This window comes from Blennius ocellaris, assembly GCF_963422515.1.
Source record: "Blennius ocellaris genome assembly, chromosome: 6".
In the NCBI taxonomy this organism is placed as follows: domain Eukaryota; kingdom Metazoa; phylum Chordata; class Actinopteri; order Blenniiformes; family Blenniidae; genus Blennius; species Blennius ocellaris.
Genome location: NC_137655.1, coordinates 15399354 through 15416616, shown reverse-complemented (window position 1 = coordinate 15416616; position 17263 = coordinate 15399354). Strand labels below are relative to the sequence as shown.

Below are 17263 nucleotides of genomic sequence, written 5' to 3'. Positions count from 1 at the left end.
TGTGTGTGTGTGTGTGTGTGTGTGTGTGTGTGTGTGTGTGTGTGTGTGTGTGTGTGTGTGTGCGCGCGCGCGCGCGTCGCAGAAGCTTGATAAAGGAGAAATAACTGCAGTGTATCTATCCCTGTGAAAATCATACAAACCTTTTTAAAGTTAAATCGAGAGATCAACGTGAGATTTTCAGATTTGTACTAGGATATAGCTAAACTGAAAGAGAAAGAGATGAGAGCCCTTTGTGTCCTTATTGAGGCAATGAGATCCGGTATGTCCTGAGAAAAAGTCTGGCCTTCTAATGACATCCTCACCTTTAACTCCTTTTGTAAATGAGTGTGTGGCTGTCTCTTTGGCACATGTCCTTCCTGCTCCGTTTGCTTTGTGTATGGAGCTGCTCTAACCTCAGCTTCAGCTCCATCATGTGGACATTTACATGAGTTGTGTTGAAGTTGTTGAATTTGAGGATGGGCAATCCTCCCCGGGGAAAGCATTTGGTCCACTTTACAGTTAAATGCTTCATGTTGATCTGATGGCGTCACAATTTGGCTGTGTTTCTCTTTGCTTGAGTTCAGGGGGTGTGTTTTCAAGCTCACCGAGTTCATCAAAAGCCTCTGGATTAATGCTTAAAACGTTTAAGTGTTTTGCGCAGCACGACGTCCTCAACTGATATTAAAAACAAAAAAAATAGTAAAGCTGGTGCAGATAGACCACAATGCATTTGGACCATTATGTTTACTGACGTTTAATAAACTCATGAAAAAAAAAGTTTGCTATAGAAATATTCATCATTAAAAAAAAAAAAACAAGAAAGAAAGAAAAAAGCAAAACAGGTGCGTTTTGCTTTTTTTTTTGCCTTGTGTTCCTATAGTTTGCCCTCGGTGTGACCCCCTGGATCCAGCACCAGGAGCTTCTTTCATTACAGGATCTGCGTTGAGTTATCGCCATCTGCTGTTTATGTATGAGAAGACCTGTAGCTGATGAAGTGAGCGTTTCAGCGAGCTAAATGCCACACCTCTTCTCGACAGCTGTGAGCCTCTCTTTCACACTGAAATCCAATTAAGTGCGCAGTGACTTCATTATGCGTTAAAGTCCAAATCCTCATTCCGAAATTTACTGAGGATCGTTTCAATATCCTGTAACTGATCATTGAATTAGATCACAAACTGATGACTTGAAATTTAATCCAAAACTCCATCCAATTATTCAAGCCGTCTAACATTAATTTTTTTAATTCTTTTTCTGAATGATGGTTTTTACCTTTACTTTATGTTCCGGGTCACATTGTTGGGTTTGCATATTTCACCAAAAACTTTCTTCTCATTGTCAAACAAGAAATCTGTCGATTACTTAAATGCGTGCAGCTCTGACTAAATAATCCTCGGCCAATTAAAGATCAATTCTTGAGGCCAAAACCATTTTTGACGCACAATCCAAACTGATGCGTAATTAGTGGGCCCCCAGCTGCTTTTCAACAATAAACTATTTGTTTTAATCTTCATTGATGCACCTTTATATTAGATTATCTCGATCCGCGATTTAGAAAACATTTAAATCATTGAATAATAAAATAAACCATAAATCCTGATGGTAACATCATTTATTATGTTTCAATCACATTACAGCAGATACAGAGGATTTTCACAACAGCATAGCAAACAAGCTATGTAACTTAACCGTCTGAATTAAATGAATGAATAAATAAATATAAATAAATAAGGAACCTATATCTACATAAACGACATTTATAACTTCTTTAACAACATGAATTATGAATATCGCGGTGATCGGCACCGTCATTTAAACATTTGGTAGCCTACAGCTTTGATAAAGTACAAAATACGTATTTTTTTTTTTTCACTGACAGGGGTTATTGTGTCAGTATATGCTACACAAGGACATTTAATGTACAAATTTTCAATACTTTTTTGTAACTAACAGTTTAGGCTACTTAACAGAAGGATGCTTCTTTTTTTTAAACACTACTTAGGAATGAGATTTAATCTATTTTTGTGTACATCCAATCACTATCACCAAATGTCCAATATTATGTACATTATATTCAATAATTACAGTGTATTCTGACGCAGCAGTGTGGAAACAAGGCTCCAAACGTAACGCAGAACTGAATAGAAAGAAGTCGTAGAATTTACACTTTGGCCATTACTGTGGATATGACAGTCCTTTCATTCAATTTTGTTTTGCTTTGTTTAGTTTATTATTGATTAACCTGTAGGTAGATAGATGGATAGATAGATAGATAGATAGATAGATAGATAGATAGATAGATAGATAGATAGATAGATAGATAGATAGATAGATAGATAGATAGATAGATAGATAGATAGATAGATAGATAGATAGATAGATAGATATTTTAACTGTGAGGGTAGAAACTGTAATAGCCGATGTCCTTTGTGCAGTTTTTCTCACACTCCCTGGAGACCAGCAACTCAGATTTGAGCGGGGACACTGTTTCTGACACTGGCGTGGCTGAAGGTGAGATTCTCCTCCGTTTGGCCTGCTCAAAGATGCCAGAGTCACTGGAATCTATGGACTTAATGGAGGACGGCGTCTCTATCCAGTTCGACTCGGACGTCATGTCTTTGGGTTTGGCCTCCTCCGAGGCGCCGATGGGCGACCTCTCCGTCGTGATGGAGTCTCCCTCCTCGGACAGGTAGTTGGCCCCAGCTCTGCTACCGATGGAATTGGCGGGCCAGCAGGAAAAGACCGAGCCGGATTTCGTGTTTACGCCGCAGTACTGCGGCGGCGTGCGTCCTCCCCAGCCAGACGGGTCTGCGTAATAGCCAAGGGGCCGATTGGAGCAGCCCGCAGTCGACAGGGGAAGAGCCTTCACTCCGGCCGCTGCGTAGGACAGCAAGGTGGCCGCGTTACCGGCGAAATCGGCGGCGTCGTATGCCGAGGCAGCAAAGTCCAGTCGGTTGTTGGCAGGGGTGACAAACCATCGCTGCGGGGGGGTGGCAACAGTGGGCTCCTCGCTTTGCTGCGGGGATAGCAAGCTGTTGCCGAGTGGGACGCTGCGCTCCGTGCCAGGACCAGTCCCCACGCCAGGGTGAAAGCGAGATTTGGCATAAGTGCTGACAAATTGGTCCTGCAGGAAAGAGCTAGGCATGGCATATCTCGCACCCGGCACGATCTGTGAACGCGGAGAGTCACCCGGTGATGGAGTAAGGCGGTCAATGTCGCACCCCGTGTAGACACTGAAAAGATGGAGAAAAGGGAAAAAAACAAAACAAAACAGGAAAACAATTCAGAAACTAGAATACTGGCCGTTCTGTCAAAAATACAAACAATTCAGGTCAGCAGGGATTGTCTGTTTAGTTATTATTGTTCATCAAATCTCGCATGTTTTCTTAAAAGATGCAAGCTCAATGTTGCTCATTGCACAAGAAAAAAATAAAGAGAACGTAATAGTTCGATTGCATTGTTTTATATTTTATATTCAAGTTTTCAACTTGAACATTTATACATCAAAATGTGTTTTTTGCATTGAAAACAAGCCAGAATCGAATGGATGCAGAATAGTAATATTCATCGAACATGACGCCACAGTTTTAATAATATTTGGACATCAGTATTTATGGTTAGTCTAGTATTTATTTATCATTCCCACCTGTTAAAATAAAATAAAAAAAATCTAACGTAGTTCTGCATCGGCCATATGGGCCTAAATATAGAATAATCATATGGGCCATTTCTTTTAAAGCGCATAAGCCCCTCATATAGAAATAGTAAACATTCTCAGAGTTAACATGTTTAGTACGTTGCTGATTAAAATAAAGTGGCAACATAAAATGTAGCTGAAAAAAAAGAAAATACTCACGTGTCATAGTTGTCCCGAAATCCTTTGGCAAATGGATTGTGATCAATTTTCAGTTGCGTAATCTGTGGTAAAATATGCAGTGATTACGTTAAAAAGAAAAAGGAAGTGTCAGGAGATCTTACGAACACAGTGTCAATCTCTGCAATGTTAATCAATATAGAATCACACAGAGTTGTATTTTTGAGAGAAACTCGCAGCAGCAAGGGAATAAAAAGTTGTTAAAATGTATTTATCCCCCAGTGGGTGGCCCTATATTTTCCCATGCGTTTAATAAAAAAGGTGTGTCAAAACATTTAATAATAGAAATATTTGTTTTGTGTCGTCTTTTCGCTGCCTGGAAGCGGTTGAAATTGATGATATTTTAGTCTTGGTGGACGTTTGCATTGTGTCGGACATGAGGCGGACGTACGTCGGTATTCTGGTAGGCTGTGACAGCGATGAATTGCGTTTCTGTGAAGGTGAAAGTCTGGACTCTTCCCGGCTGAGTGGTGTCCTCTGTCCCATCCTCGTTTACTTCTACCACATGGAGCCTGGGCTGGTACTTGTGGAGAGACTGAAGAACCACCATCTGGAGATGCGAATGAAGACGCACGTCAAGAAACTCTATTTTAAAGTTTTTGAAAGAAAAGTAATTAAACAGACATGTCTATTTAACTTTCTTTTGAATCATTATAATGGCTATATCACGACATATAAAGATAATAAACGAGGTAATCAAAATAAAAAGTACAAGTAAAAAGGGGAAAAAAGAAAAATATTTTGAAACAGTCGTAACAACAATACTCAAAATCGTTTGTCACTTGATTATTAGAAATAATGCTTAATTACCTGTCCAGTGTTGTTCGAAGCACCTTTGTTGTTTGTAAGCTTTAGTTTTCCGAATGATATTTCCTGACGCATCCAGTGTGCGCCGGTATTTGGAGAGTCCGGGTGCATGTAAACACGATTGCCTAAAAATATTACGCACAGAACAGAAAAATAAAATAAATGAAATGTAAAAAAAAGAAACCTCCGTGAATACGTATTCCTCAACAAATACAGTTTATTAAAACATTTAATTTATTGACAAATTACAGGTGGATTCAAAAGAATTGTAGTTTGTAAAAAAAAACAAAAAACGTTTTGTTTTGTTTTTTACAAAAATTCCAAATTGAATAATTCCAACATGTGTTTTACCTATCACGTTTGTGTCTGCTTTCCCACATGGCACCCACTTTCCTCCTTGGAACCGCCAGTGATTTGGATCAGCGAGTATTACATCCACAAATATATTGTAGTGAGCAGTTGGATCAAGGCCAGAAATGTTGAAGCTTAAAAATGGAAACATTCGTCTATGGAGGAGAAAAAAGAGAGTGCTGATTTGGCAAATGACGTTCATAAAAACAACAACAACAAACAAACAAAAAAACACAGAAATCTTATAAGCGTTTTTTTGAAATTATCATTATTATTATTAGCTACCCGCTGGTATTTGTACTCGTGGAAAATAATAATTTAAATTGACGAGTCGACTTTTTTTTCGTCTTGGATTTCTTTATTTTGTTATTACTATTATAGGCGTTCAGGTTATGTCCATATACAGGTACTCACCGTCCTTGCTTTGTAATGATCATCTCCGTTTGGTGCCTATGAAACTTGAGCCACAGGGCCCTGTTGCACAAATACACCTGCGCTTTCCCCGGAACCAGTCCCGCTTGTGCCGAGGAGAACTGGTAAAAAGCCCCTCCTTGGTACGTGTGTCCATACTGTTGCGCGTAAGGGTAGCCCGCTGCCGGGTAGCCTTGAGGAGAAGTGTTGGTAAGAAGGCTGTTGTAAGCTCCATTCGTTATGACCGGGTGGTGGGCCATGTAGCGGCTGGGACTCCCGATAGAAAACGCCGGGTGCGCTGGTCCATGCTGGCTCGGATAGGGAAACATGGCACTGGGTGCTGCTGAAACTGGCTGCGGCTGGGTAGACGGAGAAAAGATGCACCTTTCTCCTGCAATTCCATCGAAATTATGACGGATGTCAGAGACTCCGTGAAGATCAGGAGAGAGTTTGCCCCTCTGGACGTCCCCTGATGCGTCCTTGGAGTCGGGGAAATTGTCTGCCTCTGACTGATTCGTCATCTCCCTAGAGTTTTTTTTCAGAGGTGAACTTCTCTCCAGGTTGTCACTTGCAGATATAATAGGATGGTCCTGCAACGAAAGCTCTGATCCATTGGAGCTTGAAAAGCCACTGCCCACATTCATAAATTTCTTGGAGAGCTCACTCGTCGGCGAGATGCAATTCTCGACCTGCATTGCTCAATAGGAAGCAACTATTAGCTCAACCTATATCGCAAGCTTTTGCGCACGCCTTTCCCTAAACACTATGAAAACGCCTTGCGATGACTTGAGCTACCGAAGGCAGCAAATTAGCCAATTGACACCATCCTGCAATCAGGGAGGATTTTCTTTCCATCACACTGCCTGCTTTTCTAATGAAACAAGTATTGCTATTGGTTAACTCAAGGCTGTAATTTAATTAGACAGCTCTTAATTAGGACAATCTGAATAGCGCTGTGAGCAAAGTGATTTGTTTCTGGTGTGACAAGGGCCTATATTTCATTAAAAACATATGGACTCCCACTGTTTTTCGACATCCCCCCCCCCCCCCCCCCAAAAAAAAAAAGAATAATAATACTACATTTTAAAAAAGATAAATGAAAACCGAACAGGAGTGGCAGCAATAGGGATCGTTTTCTGCTGCCCTGCTGTAATGCCAGCTGCGTTATTTACCTTTATCCCCGTTATTTACCTATTTATGCGCCATGAGTGCCAAAGTATGTCTGCCGAAGAAACCCAGATATATTATTAACACGCCAAAAATGACAGTCCATGACAGGCAATGCTTCTGATGCCTTAAAATGTCTGTGATATAGCGTGAAATCATGGCGTCCCACTGAAGATGTGTTTATGAGTCCCACTGCTGGTAAATATTTGATGCACTAAAAGTTATGAACTGGTGCACTGATAACAGCGCATGCTGTAGCAAATAGAGCTGCATGGAAACGCAAAATGTGACTATGATTTAAAAGATTTTAATATATATTTGTGTGTACGTTCTAAAAAAAAAATGCAAATAATAAATATTATTAAATCTGCTTAATTTGCACATAACGAGAGGGAACAATCTCATTTCCCAGAGAGAGGCAGAGCGAGAGAGAGAGAGAGAAAAAAACCCTTCAGTTAATGATAGTCCGCGTGAAACAAGGATGGTGAAGGATAAGTGCTAATTCGAACAATGAGTTTGAAAATTATTGTAATGAGCATTCAGTAAAAGTATTATACAATAGAAAAGAGCAGACTGAACCTCGTGATTTAAATCAGGTCGCGCGAAAAGTTGCAGCGATGGAGTGAATCAGTGCTGACTGAAGAGGATGGGGGAGTGTGGCTGCAAGTTCCACTGACTCAGTCCCCAGTGCAGAGAGACCAGCTGCAACCAGTGCAAACCTCCTCACAGCATCGTTTACTAACAAGGTTATTACCAGGTTAACACGTACAGATGTTCAAGGGGAGTGGTTTCCTCACAAACTATTCTAACTATATTCAAATTGGACTACTAATTTACATGTTCACCGCGAGAAAATTGTTCTATATCGCAGGTTTATAAAGCTCAAGTGCTTGTAAATGCGCTGTTTTAACCCTTTACGTGATATCCATTGACAATAAACACCTTTATATGCCATTTATGAGTAATCATAAAGCATGCTGAAAAGCATTATACTGACTAAAGTAATTTTTCATAATTTTGCTTCAAAAGTGTCTAAGTTAGATGGGTTTGTGTACATGGAGTGCATGATATATAGAGAAACAACAACAACAGCAACAAGAAAACCAACCTGAACTATATGACTGAAAAAGCAGCGGGGCTATGTTTGAAAACTTGCACTAGTTCTGTGGTAGTTAAAATGCTTCTCTCAATCATGATTTCTTAATTATGTTTTTGAGGTAAATGAACTGACTAGAAGAATAAGATGCTTTACCAAAGAAATGTGGCAAAACACACCAGCAGCAGCAACAGCATCGCCTTTCTCAATGACAACAGTTTAATCACACATTATATGACTGCTATCAGTGTAAAATTACAACTTTGAAAGAAAGAGGAAGAAATGCAGACATAACCACATATAGTCAATTGTTCTTTGAAAGGGTACCACAGTTTGGGCTATCTTTATTCAGATGTATTAAATGTATTATGATTTTTTATTATTATTGTTATTATATATGCGGTTAATGCAAGGCTGAACAATTAATGTCAATTCTGTAGGGGGGGGAAAATAACAAAAATTAGGGGACATTTTGGAAAAGTTCCAATATGAAATCCCAGTGGACCTGCTGGACAGTTAATCCATATGGCTTGATGGCTCAATTAATCAAATGCATATTTGCATTTGATTAATTATTTATTATTTATTATTCTATAAGTTTGTATTGTTATGTAGTTTAAAATTATCCAGTTTTCTCAATTATCAGCCGGCAATTATCCAAGTAAGAATGTGGAGATCAATGAACGCCCCCCCCTCCCCCTGTCATTTCCGCTTGTGAATTAATGGTGCATGAGGAAAGATCATATGGTGATTTCTGATTCAGTGAGCAACTTTTGCTCTAGTTATTTTGCAGTGTGACAAGCCTGCAGAGAAAAACTGGAACCAAATAAGGTTCAGAGAATTGCACTGTTGGATAACCAGTTTCTATTTCTAATGAACAACCATTAATATCTGAAGCTAACAAGAGGGGTCATTGTAGGAGGGCTACTGGGTCCGGCAATCTAGTTTTCTGTGAAACATGCAAGCACAGACTTGTCTGAGCCGGAGGAAAAGAGGCCACTCTCTGCTCGACTCATTACAGGATTATGGTTCACTTCCATCACTGATCTTTAACAAGCAAAGTGGGCTTGTTTTTTTTTTTCTCTTGTTTTTTTTTTTCTTTTCTTTTCCCCTGAACAAACCAATTGTTGAATCACCCATGCAGCAGCTCACTGCGTTTCCCCAGGCGCAGTGGTGCCTGTTTATCAGACTGAGCACTCTTGTTATTGGCTCAGTTAGTCAGTGGACATAACCAAAGTGGAGGGGGCTGATTTGTTATGCGCGTGGCCAGCATCGTCCCTTGGGGGAGATGTAGTGTACAGCAGGTTAAGATCTCTGCTTACTGCCTTGAACATACCCTCCATTGACCAAGCTGAGCATATGGCTTGTGACTCAATAATAAGCATTTATATTTATACCTTTTCATATGCACAAATCATATGTGCATATGGACACTTTAATATGGTAGTCTCAACCCAAACTGAAGCACTCAAATTAATAATACACAAGTAATGTGTGAAAACAAACAAATACATGTTTTAGGGTTTTTTTGTTTTTTTTTTAGAAAGTGTTACATTTTCTTAAAGGCATGCAATTGAAATCCATGTGCAAATGAGCATAAACGAATGTTTATTAAAGCACAAAAATCACAATTGTCTGTTGTTTTGCCAAAGGAATCTGCTCACCACCTGGGTCTAATCCAATCAATGTGAATGACAAGGAGAGAAAAAGCCTGAAAGTGAGCACCAGCTTAGGGACTTTACCTAATGCCCAGCACTGTCACTTCAATGATATGATCACAGCACACAAAATGACAACAAAATTATAGCCAGCAAGGATATGGGGACATAGTGTGCTTCTCCAGTCAGGTGAAATTGCTTTTTCTGACTATGAAATGGCTTGTCTCTTGTCGGATGGGTAAACATTTCCTTGTCAGGCTAGTAATAAGGAATGAGGCACACTGGGCTGAACTAAGAGGATAGAGCCAAGGTTATTTGGGATTCATGACAGGTAGTGGCTTATATTACAGCGGCACTAAAAATTTCATGGGAATGCATTTAAGATGGCCTTTAAGTTATTTATATGTTGTTTGCTAGACGTCACATCGCAATTTCCATCAATAAATCAAAGTGAAGGATTCCTTTCCTCCTTCCTGCCGTTTTTGTCTTTTCTTTTTTAAAAACACAACCTGGATTTACCTGAAGTCTTTAATTAACTAGCATGACTAATCCAGTCATGTGTGGAGGTGCTTTGTGCTATGCAAACATAACTATTGCCCCTTGTGGTTTCCTGCCATCAGTGATCTGCTCTGTCAGAGGGAATCAGGGTGCTCTCTGACAGAAAAGACAGCTGGAGGCCTGTTAAGGGGCGGAGTGGACAGTTGTGGCTTTTAAACCCTTATTAGCGGTCCTCCCTGGACACACCAAGACACACGTGTACGCAGAAGTGCACTCCTACACCTGCTCATTATTGATGTCCTTTAAGGGTGGTCCATTCAGACCAGACTCAGATGTGATCTTTTTTTTTTTTTTCTCCACCACAGAGCTCGCAGCAAATTAACCTCAGAACAGGTGATCATGATGTTCAGTGGAAATACAAATGCCATGCCTGCTTTACTAATACCATACCAGAACTGCACTCGAGGGATTTCTCAGCCAAAACAAAAATGACTTCTTTTTTTTTTTTTTTTTTTATCAGAGTACAATAAAGTTCATCAATGTAAAATGAAATGTGTTTTATTCATTTTGTCACACTTGCTTTCGAAAGCTTTTTACAGCAGTATTCTTTCCTAAAGACTATTATATTAAGCTTACCAATGTGCTGTACACATATTTCTATTGCACTTCAGCTTTTCTAACTACATACATGTCAATATTACAAATGCACACTTTTGTTATCTTGAATCTGGTTTTATTTAATCAAAATATCCATTGTTTGTTATTTTGTAAACATCGCAAATTATGCAAATCCATCATATTTTTTTTTTATATTTTATTCCAAGGTCTCATCAACACTACTGGGTGACAAGTCATTAATATGAAATTTTATATATGATACAGTTGTTTACATACCTTTTTAAATTAGTCAGATGACAAAGAGCATATTGCTGGGAGTTATTTTTAACTCCCATCCTTCAGTCCCTGTCATCATAGGGCATTGACAGTGTGGCAATTAACATACTCCAAAGGAAATAAGACAATTCTCATGGAGAAACAACCATCAGTTCGGTTCTTATCAGATCGTTTCCCAGCTGAGCTTCTCTTTCATGAAAACTACAATACTATGTGTAGAGAAGACGGTAAGTAAAAAAAAAAAGTCCTTGCATAATTATAGACGTGTGAATTTTGTCTAATACCAGTTCGGTAGCAAAGTAACACTTGTGAAATATCTTACTCCTCTAGACACTACAATCGCTTCTGCTTCACACCATCTGATGTGCATTATTTGGCCTCGCAAATTGTGAGGATATAATGTCAGCAAGCACAAAGTTAGTGGAGGATCTAATGTAGCAACCCAAACTTCTTTTATCACCTGCTACTGACCTGTTATCAACTGTTTGGTTTGTTGCTAGTCTCTTTAAATTTTTAAAGAGCTTGTGTGACCCAGCGAGTGCAGTTGGGGTTTGTGACCATTTTGTTATTTCTGCTGCCATGCACTGTCAGACGTCTGCGAGTGAAGAACATGGCCACTGTCCCCAGTAAGCCCATGGCATGAAAAATTCAGACTAACTCTACTTTTTAAGCCATTTCTGATGAAAAGCTCACAGAAATGAAACTGACTTATGCCAAATGAATATCATTGAATCGCTGTGATTGTGAGGCTGATGTTTGTAACTTTGAAATTATTTATAAAACATCACTTCCATTTTAAGAGTTGCCATGCTATGAAGTGTGCACTTACCCCTCTGAGAGTCCCCAGCGGTGCTTGAGAAACCTCAAGCACTGCAAGCCTGAGTCTGAACAATAGAAAACGGAGGTTTTATAAGCAGTAACTTAAGCATTGCATTTGTTTTAATGTGAGCCTGCCGCACAGTGCTTAGACAGGAAGAAAACAAGCACTAATTACCCAGTCACAGCTGTGTCTGCAGGGTTCTCTTTAATCGATAACTTGGGTGACATGACGATAAGTGTTTTATCCAATAACAACTCAAAATCCAGTTTTAAGATCTTGGACTTAAATATTTTAATAACACCAACAATAAACTGGGGGTTGACCTGCTGTTGGAAAAAAAAATAAATAAGAAAAGAATATGATTCAAACACAAATGTTGCACAGATTGTAAGAAAAATAAAGAAAAATTCTCGATTTGAAAAGAAAATATTTGGGGGAGAATAGGAGCAAACAGGCGACTGTCGTGTTACAAGAATAATCTTCATTAAAATCACAGGCAACAACACCAGGCCAACACACAGCTCATTGGGAATGCAGTGTGAAAAGAGAGGCCCACAGATTATCACTCTACGTAACTCATGTTTAATTTATCCAGGAGCAATATTGTCAAGAGCCCGACCGTTCCAAAGAACTAGACGCCGATAAAAGCTGGAATAAGACACAGGGAAGCCCAAAAATAACACAAGTTCCTGGTAAAATGTCACAAAATGCAGCGAACACACTTGAGAGGGAAAGCATTAGAGAGCTCTTCGATATGTTTAGCGCAGCTTCACAGCAGCGTAAGCTAACTGCTTTAGGATTGTTAATATTTCAAAGGATGACTTCTAAATGGAGTTGACGATAAAGTGTTCACACAACAAGCAGACATGATACGTAGCACTTGACCTCTGCTCTTATTATAAAACCGGACCTCAAAACCATACACTCTCACAATGTGCATCGTATAATCCTTAAATCTAAGAAATACGAGCAAATAGTGCAACATTGCCTTACACTCAACTATAAGAAGCAAGCCTAAACCAATTTCGGAGTGCTCTATGGTGTGTTTTTTTTCCCCTCCTCCTCCACCTCCACCTCCACCGCCTCCTCCACCGCCGCCGCCTCCTCCTCCTCCTCCTCCCCATGGCTGAGTGAAATGGAATTGCCTCTCACATTCAAAGACAGCTCTAGGAAGGTGATAATAGAGCTACTCCCTGCTGTCTGCAGGCAGGAAATAGGAAAGTGGCATATGGGGCCAGGAACCAAATAGAGAGGAAATGTGACCAGGCAAGGCAAGGAACTAAAGAAAAGGTTAATGATCAGCTCTGAATTCTGCAGGGAAGAGAACTATGTTCCAAGTTGAGAGGAAAAATAAATCTGACATGATTTATGTCCTCACCACTTACATCCAGGCTGTCACAAACAAACACATAGAAACCAGGTTATTTTCTCCAGAAACTTTACCGGTGAGGTGAAGAGTATAGATTTAGTTGGGTTTTTTTTTTATGTATAGTGATCCATTTTGTTTTTTTATTAGTTTTCTTGGTATTTTATAAAATTAAATGAATCCATGCACTTGCAAGTCCTGCAGGATGGTGTGCACTGCAGAAATGAACTCGAGTACAGTGCTAATGTTTCACACTGATTAGGAAGATGAAAACATTTATTCAAGACAGAATCCATCATCGCAGCCTCACCAGTATGCTCCAACAAGTGTGAACTACTGACCGATGTCCGACTGTTGCTTTTATAGCAGCCCAACACGCTCACTGGCCTGCAGTATTTCCAAGAGCCTTCAGGAACTGATCCACTCTTTAAATGACCATAAAATGAAGCAGATACTCTGGTACTACATTAGATATTGGACATTGGCTTGGGTTTAATAAAAGCACAAGATCGGGGGGGAAAAGGGACAGCATGAAGTGGACAAGATCAAAAACATTTTCCGCAAACATGTGTGAAAAGATGAAAATGAATTCTGTGAGTGGAATGCATAATGTGAGCTACATTAACAGGAGGAGGATTTGCCTTCAAATTTTCACCCTGTTACCACACCTTGGTTGAGAGGGCTTGTGCCCTTTTACCACAAGCCTAGAGCCCCACTAATTCTTTAAAAAAAAATCCTTTTATAAGCAATTTGCACTTCGTTTGTGCTGTTACCAAGCTTCTGATACCATTCATTTTAAGCTGTCTACATAATTGTCCCAAGGAATGGGTGATACCAAAAAGTATATAATCACAGGAGTTCATCTCAAGCAAGCCATTGTAAATAATGTGGGAGTATGTTAAGATAGCATACTGTACAACTTCTTTAAAAACCAAATACACACAGCGAGGTCACACTGGACTCAAACGTCTTGCTGGTGCAGACTGCTGCAGCAACAGCTGGACATTAGAGACAAAGCAAAATCACACAGGCCGGCTCACTCCAGATCTGACAGCGAGATCATTTGAAGCTGACAAGATAACACTTAAATGCAAAGGTGACATGACAGTGTCTCCAGAGCCAGATGGATCAATACTCAGCTTGGCTCATCAAGATCTGAGCAGTGGTTCTGCAGCCATGTTTTTCTTTTTCTTTTCTTTTCTTTTTTTTTTCTCTGCACTGCCGTTTTGAAAATCGGCTATCACTGTCTGGCACGATGTCTGGTACGTTATCAATGAGCAGATTTCCTTTCTTATGTTGTAAATGAAATATTGATTCATTCAATTTAACAAAACAGGCTCGGATTCCAGAGGAGACCCTCAACCTTTTACCTGATTTAAAAAAAAAAAAAATAGATACAAAATTTGAAGTGTTAACCACACGTTATGAAAACTTGACCTCCAGCTTGCGCTTTACTAATGCGCTGCATCGTGTGATGGGTGTACATCCCGGCACAGAAACAAAACTGCTGAAAATATGAGTGGCTAATATATCGTAAACCAACTGGTACACATAATTGTGAAACTAAAATGATCAATGATCCGTCAACTCCTAGTCGCAGTCAAAAGGCGCTCGAAGCAGCACACTTTTCCAAAACGTCCCCCGGTGATACAGCCAAGAAGTCCCGTAGATCAGTCAGAAAAACTCGGCAAGTTGCCTTGGTGACCATCCAGGCTGCACCGACTGGCACCATCTATATTTTTTTTCCCCCCCTTCTCCCATCTACATCTATGCACTTAAATAAAAAATCAAATCTATCTTTCAAATATTCAGCAATCCCTTTTCCCTGAGAGAGGTAAGGAGCATTGTTGAATAATGCAGCCAGACAGGGATCTCCCAGAGCTGGTCTCTACAGGCATCACTGAGCAGGTCTGATCCCACTTGAGTAGCATCTATCACGGTGACATCATCATTCACACAAGGAGATATGATAAGACAGTAGTACACTACTCTACTACTTGAGCCAACTCTAAAGCAGGCAGTGGTGTTACTCATTTAAACCAATCTACTGGCCATCTGTTGATGCTAAAATCGCGGTCTGACTGCCATTTCTAAATCAAACACCACCAGTATGCCTTTATTGCCTTCCACTGAACACGAACATGTTTTTTGAGGGAAAAAAAAAAAATTGGTTGTTTGTGAGACACATATTCTCTTTTACCTTGTGTGATTCTGGTGGGTGTGTAAATGTAAAAACCACAGGGACAAGCATCTACGGAAAAAGAAAACAACATCTACATGCGGCAGCAGCAGGTCTCTACCTTGCAGATTAGGGCACTGGGAGCACTTTGCAGGTTGTTGTCACAGGTATGACGGGGGAGAATTGCGCTTGCTATCCCCAAGTTACACAAGGTGTGAACAAAATATGCAGCCAATTTGTTTAGTGGAGAATTAGAAGAGGGAAAAAAAGCAGTGCACGGTGATGCTTTGGGTTCTGTGTATCTATGTCCCGTTTGCTGTAGATGTCTGTTTTGCAATGTGTGTCTCAGAGCTTTATTTTTATTTATTTTTTTTTATCTTCTATTTCCACTTATCAGTTGCTTTGAGGTACAACTGAGCACGTATGTTCTGGGTCAAATGGTTATTCTAACTGGACTGAGAGTGACATCACATCAACAACTCAACACCAGACACAGCATCAAAAAGAAACCCATCCAATCCAACAAGCTCAATCAAATCACAAGGACAAAGAGAGAGTGTGAGCATTGGCACAGGAATTACCAATCATGGGGGAATTGGCAAGACCAGCAGCAAGCAAGTGTATTACATATGGCGTGCCATTTTCACAGCTTCCACAAAGAGAACACAAAAAGTGTTATATCTCACTATCTAAGACTAATAAACAACTAGATATGATGAATCTGTTCAATGCTGTAACAAAAGACTTGGGGGAACTGGAGCTCATGGAAGACTCTTCAGTTCATAATACAGTATAGCGAAGTAAGGGTGGAGTCTGAGCCGAGCAAAAACGGCAAATTAAGACATCCTACCACTAATTCTATGAGGTGTCAGTCAGGGAACTGGCCTGCCAGGATGACTTTCAGCTCTGATCAAGCCAGATGGTTTCTCAACACTGAATAAATGAATTGATTTGTATGTAGCATCACTAACAAGGTTCATATCCTTCCACGACATGACACAAAGGTGGTCAGTATGAGAGTGAGAGCGCTGATCTGCTCACCTCGCGGACGTGCACAGCGCATCTCTCCTCAGTCTTATGAGCATGATTAATATCTTCACAGCGATTGTATCTGTTATGTTGACAAAGTGTTAAGACGAGGCCTTCCTCATCACAAATGTACACAGATGACACCTCAAGTGGCATCATCTCCATCCCAACCCACTACACTTTATAAGTATCATTAGATGGATCGCTGCACTTTCCTCGTGGTGTGAACTGCAAACAATTATGCATCCATCTTTCAATTATTGTATATTGTGAAAGTACCTGTTAATGAATTGTGAAAGTACTGTTATGGTGTGATTATACTGGGCAATAACCAGCTACTGTACACTTAGGCACCTTTTTTCAATTAGATCAGGGTGCTGGTTCTTCAGTCATTAAGTGCATTTGGTGTAAGGAGGTCCACCTTACACTTAGCCAAAGGTGTTTCTGCAGTTGCTGCTAGCCAGCAGCATCTCGGCCCCAATGCAAAGCCACTACTGTATGTAAGAGGACTCCGAAGGCAACATGAGAGTACCCACTGTGATTTTCACTGGGGATTTTGATATTCACACCTGTACTAGGTGTTGTTTGGGAGTCTGATAAGCATGTGTGAAACCAGAGGGGTGACTACAATGGGGACCTTATTTGAAGGGAAGCGATCTTTTTTCCTGATACATCTATCAAGGACAGTACTGTTGTCTTTTCCTGTATAACAATAAGAAGGGACAAAGCTAATCAAGCACGGTGTATCTTAGATACCAGCCATGTGTCTAATTGAAGCTGCACACAGCCATATGGCTGTGTGCAAAAAATAGAATGCCCAATAACTACATAAGGATTCGAGCAGCGCGTGGAAATATAAAATGTTTCTAACTTCGCATGCCAGTCTCAAACTTGGTGACTCTACAGTGAAAATTTAATCAGTAGTGTAAGATGAAAGAAAACATATATATGTATATATACATTATATACATATCTAACAGTATATAAAGATAAATAATTTGTTCTGTATATGAAGAAATTGCGGACCTTATCATTACAGGATCAGGGGCTGAAAAACAAAGCATGAGAGTTGCTCCTCCTTTCTCTACACTGGTGATGTTCAGAGGCAGCCTGTTATTGGAGGTGTTAATTGGCAAA

The 17263-nt window shown here is 40.0% G+C and overlaps 1 protein-coding gene across 1 annotated transcript; it reads right to left on the bottom strand.

The window, feature by feature from the left end:
* Nucleotides 1-2365: 2365 nt before the first annotated feature.
* tbr1b (T-box brain transcription factor 1b) lies at nt 2366-6114 on the bottom strand (the record flags this gene model as incomplete). The annotated part of the gene is made up of 6 exons (XM_080497690.1): nt 2366-3209; nt 3833-3894; nt 4242-4400; nt 4661-4782; nt 5009-5163; nt 5423-6114. 6 exons carry the CDS (start codon nt 6112-6114, stop codon nt 2366-2368), a joined length of 2034 nt encoding a protein of 677 aa, XP_080353816.1.
* Between the last annotated feature and the right edge of the window lie 11149 nt (nt 6115-17263).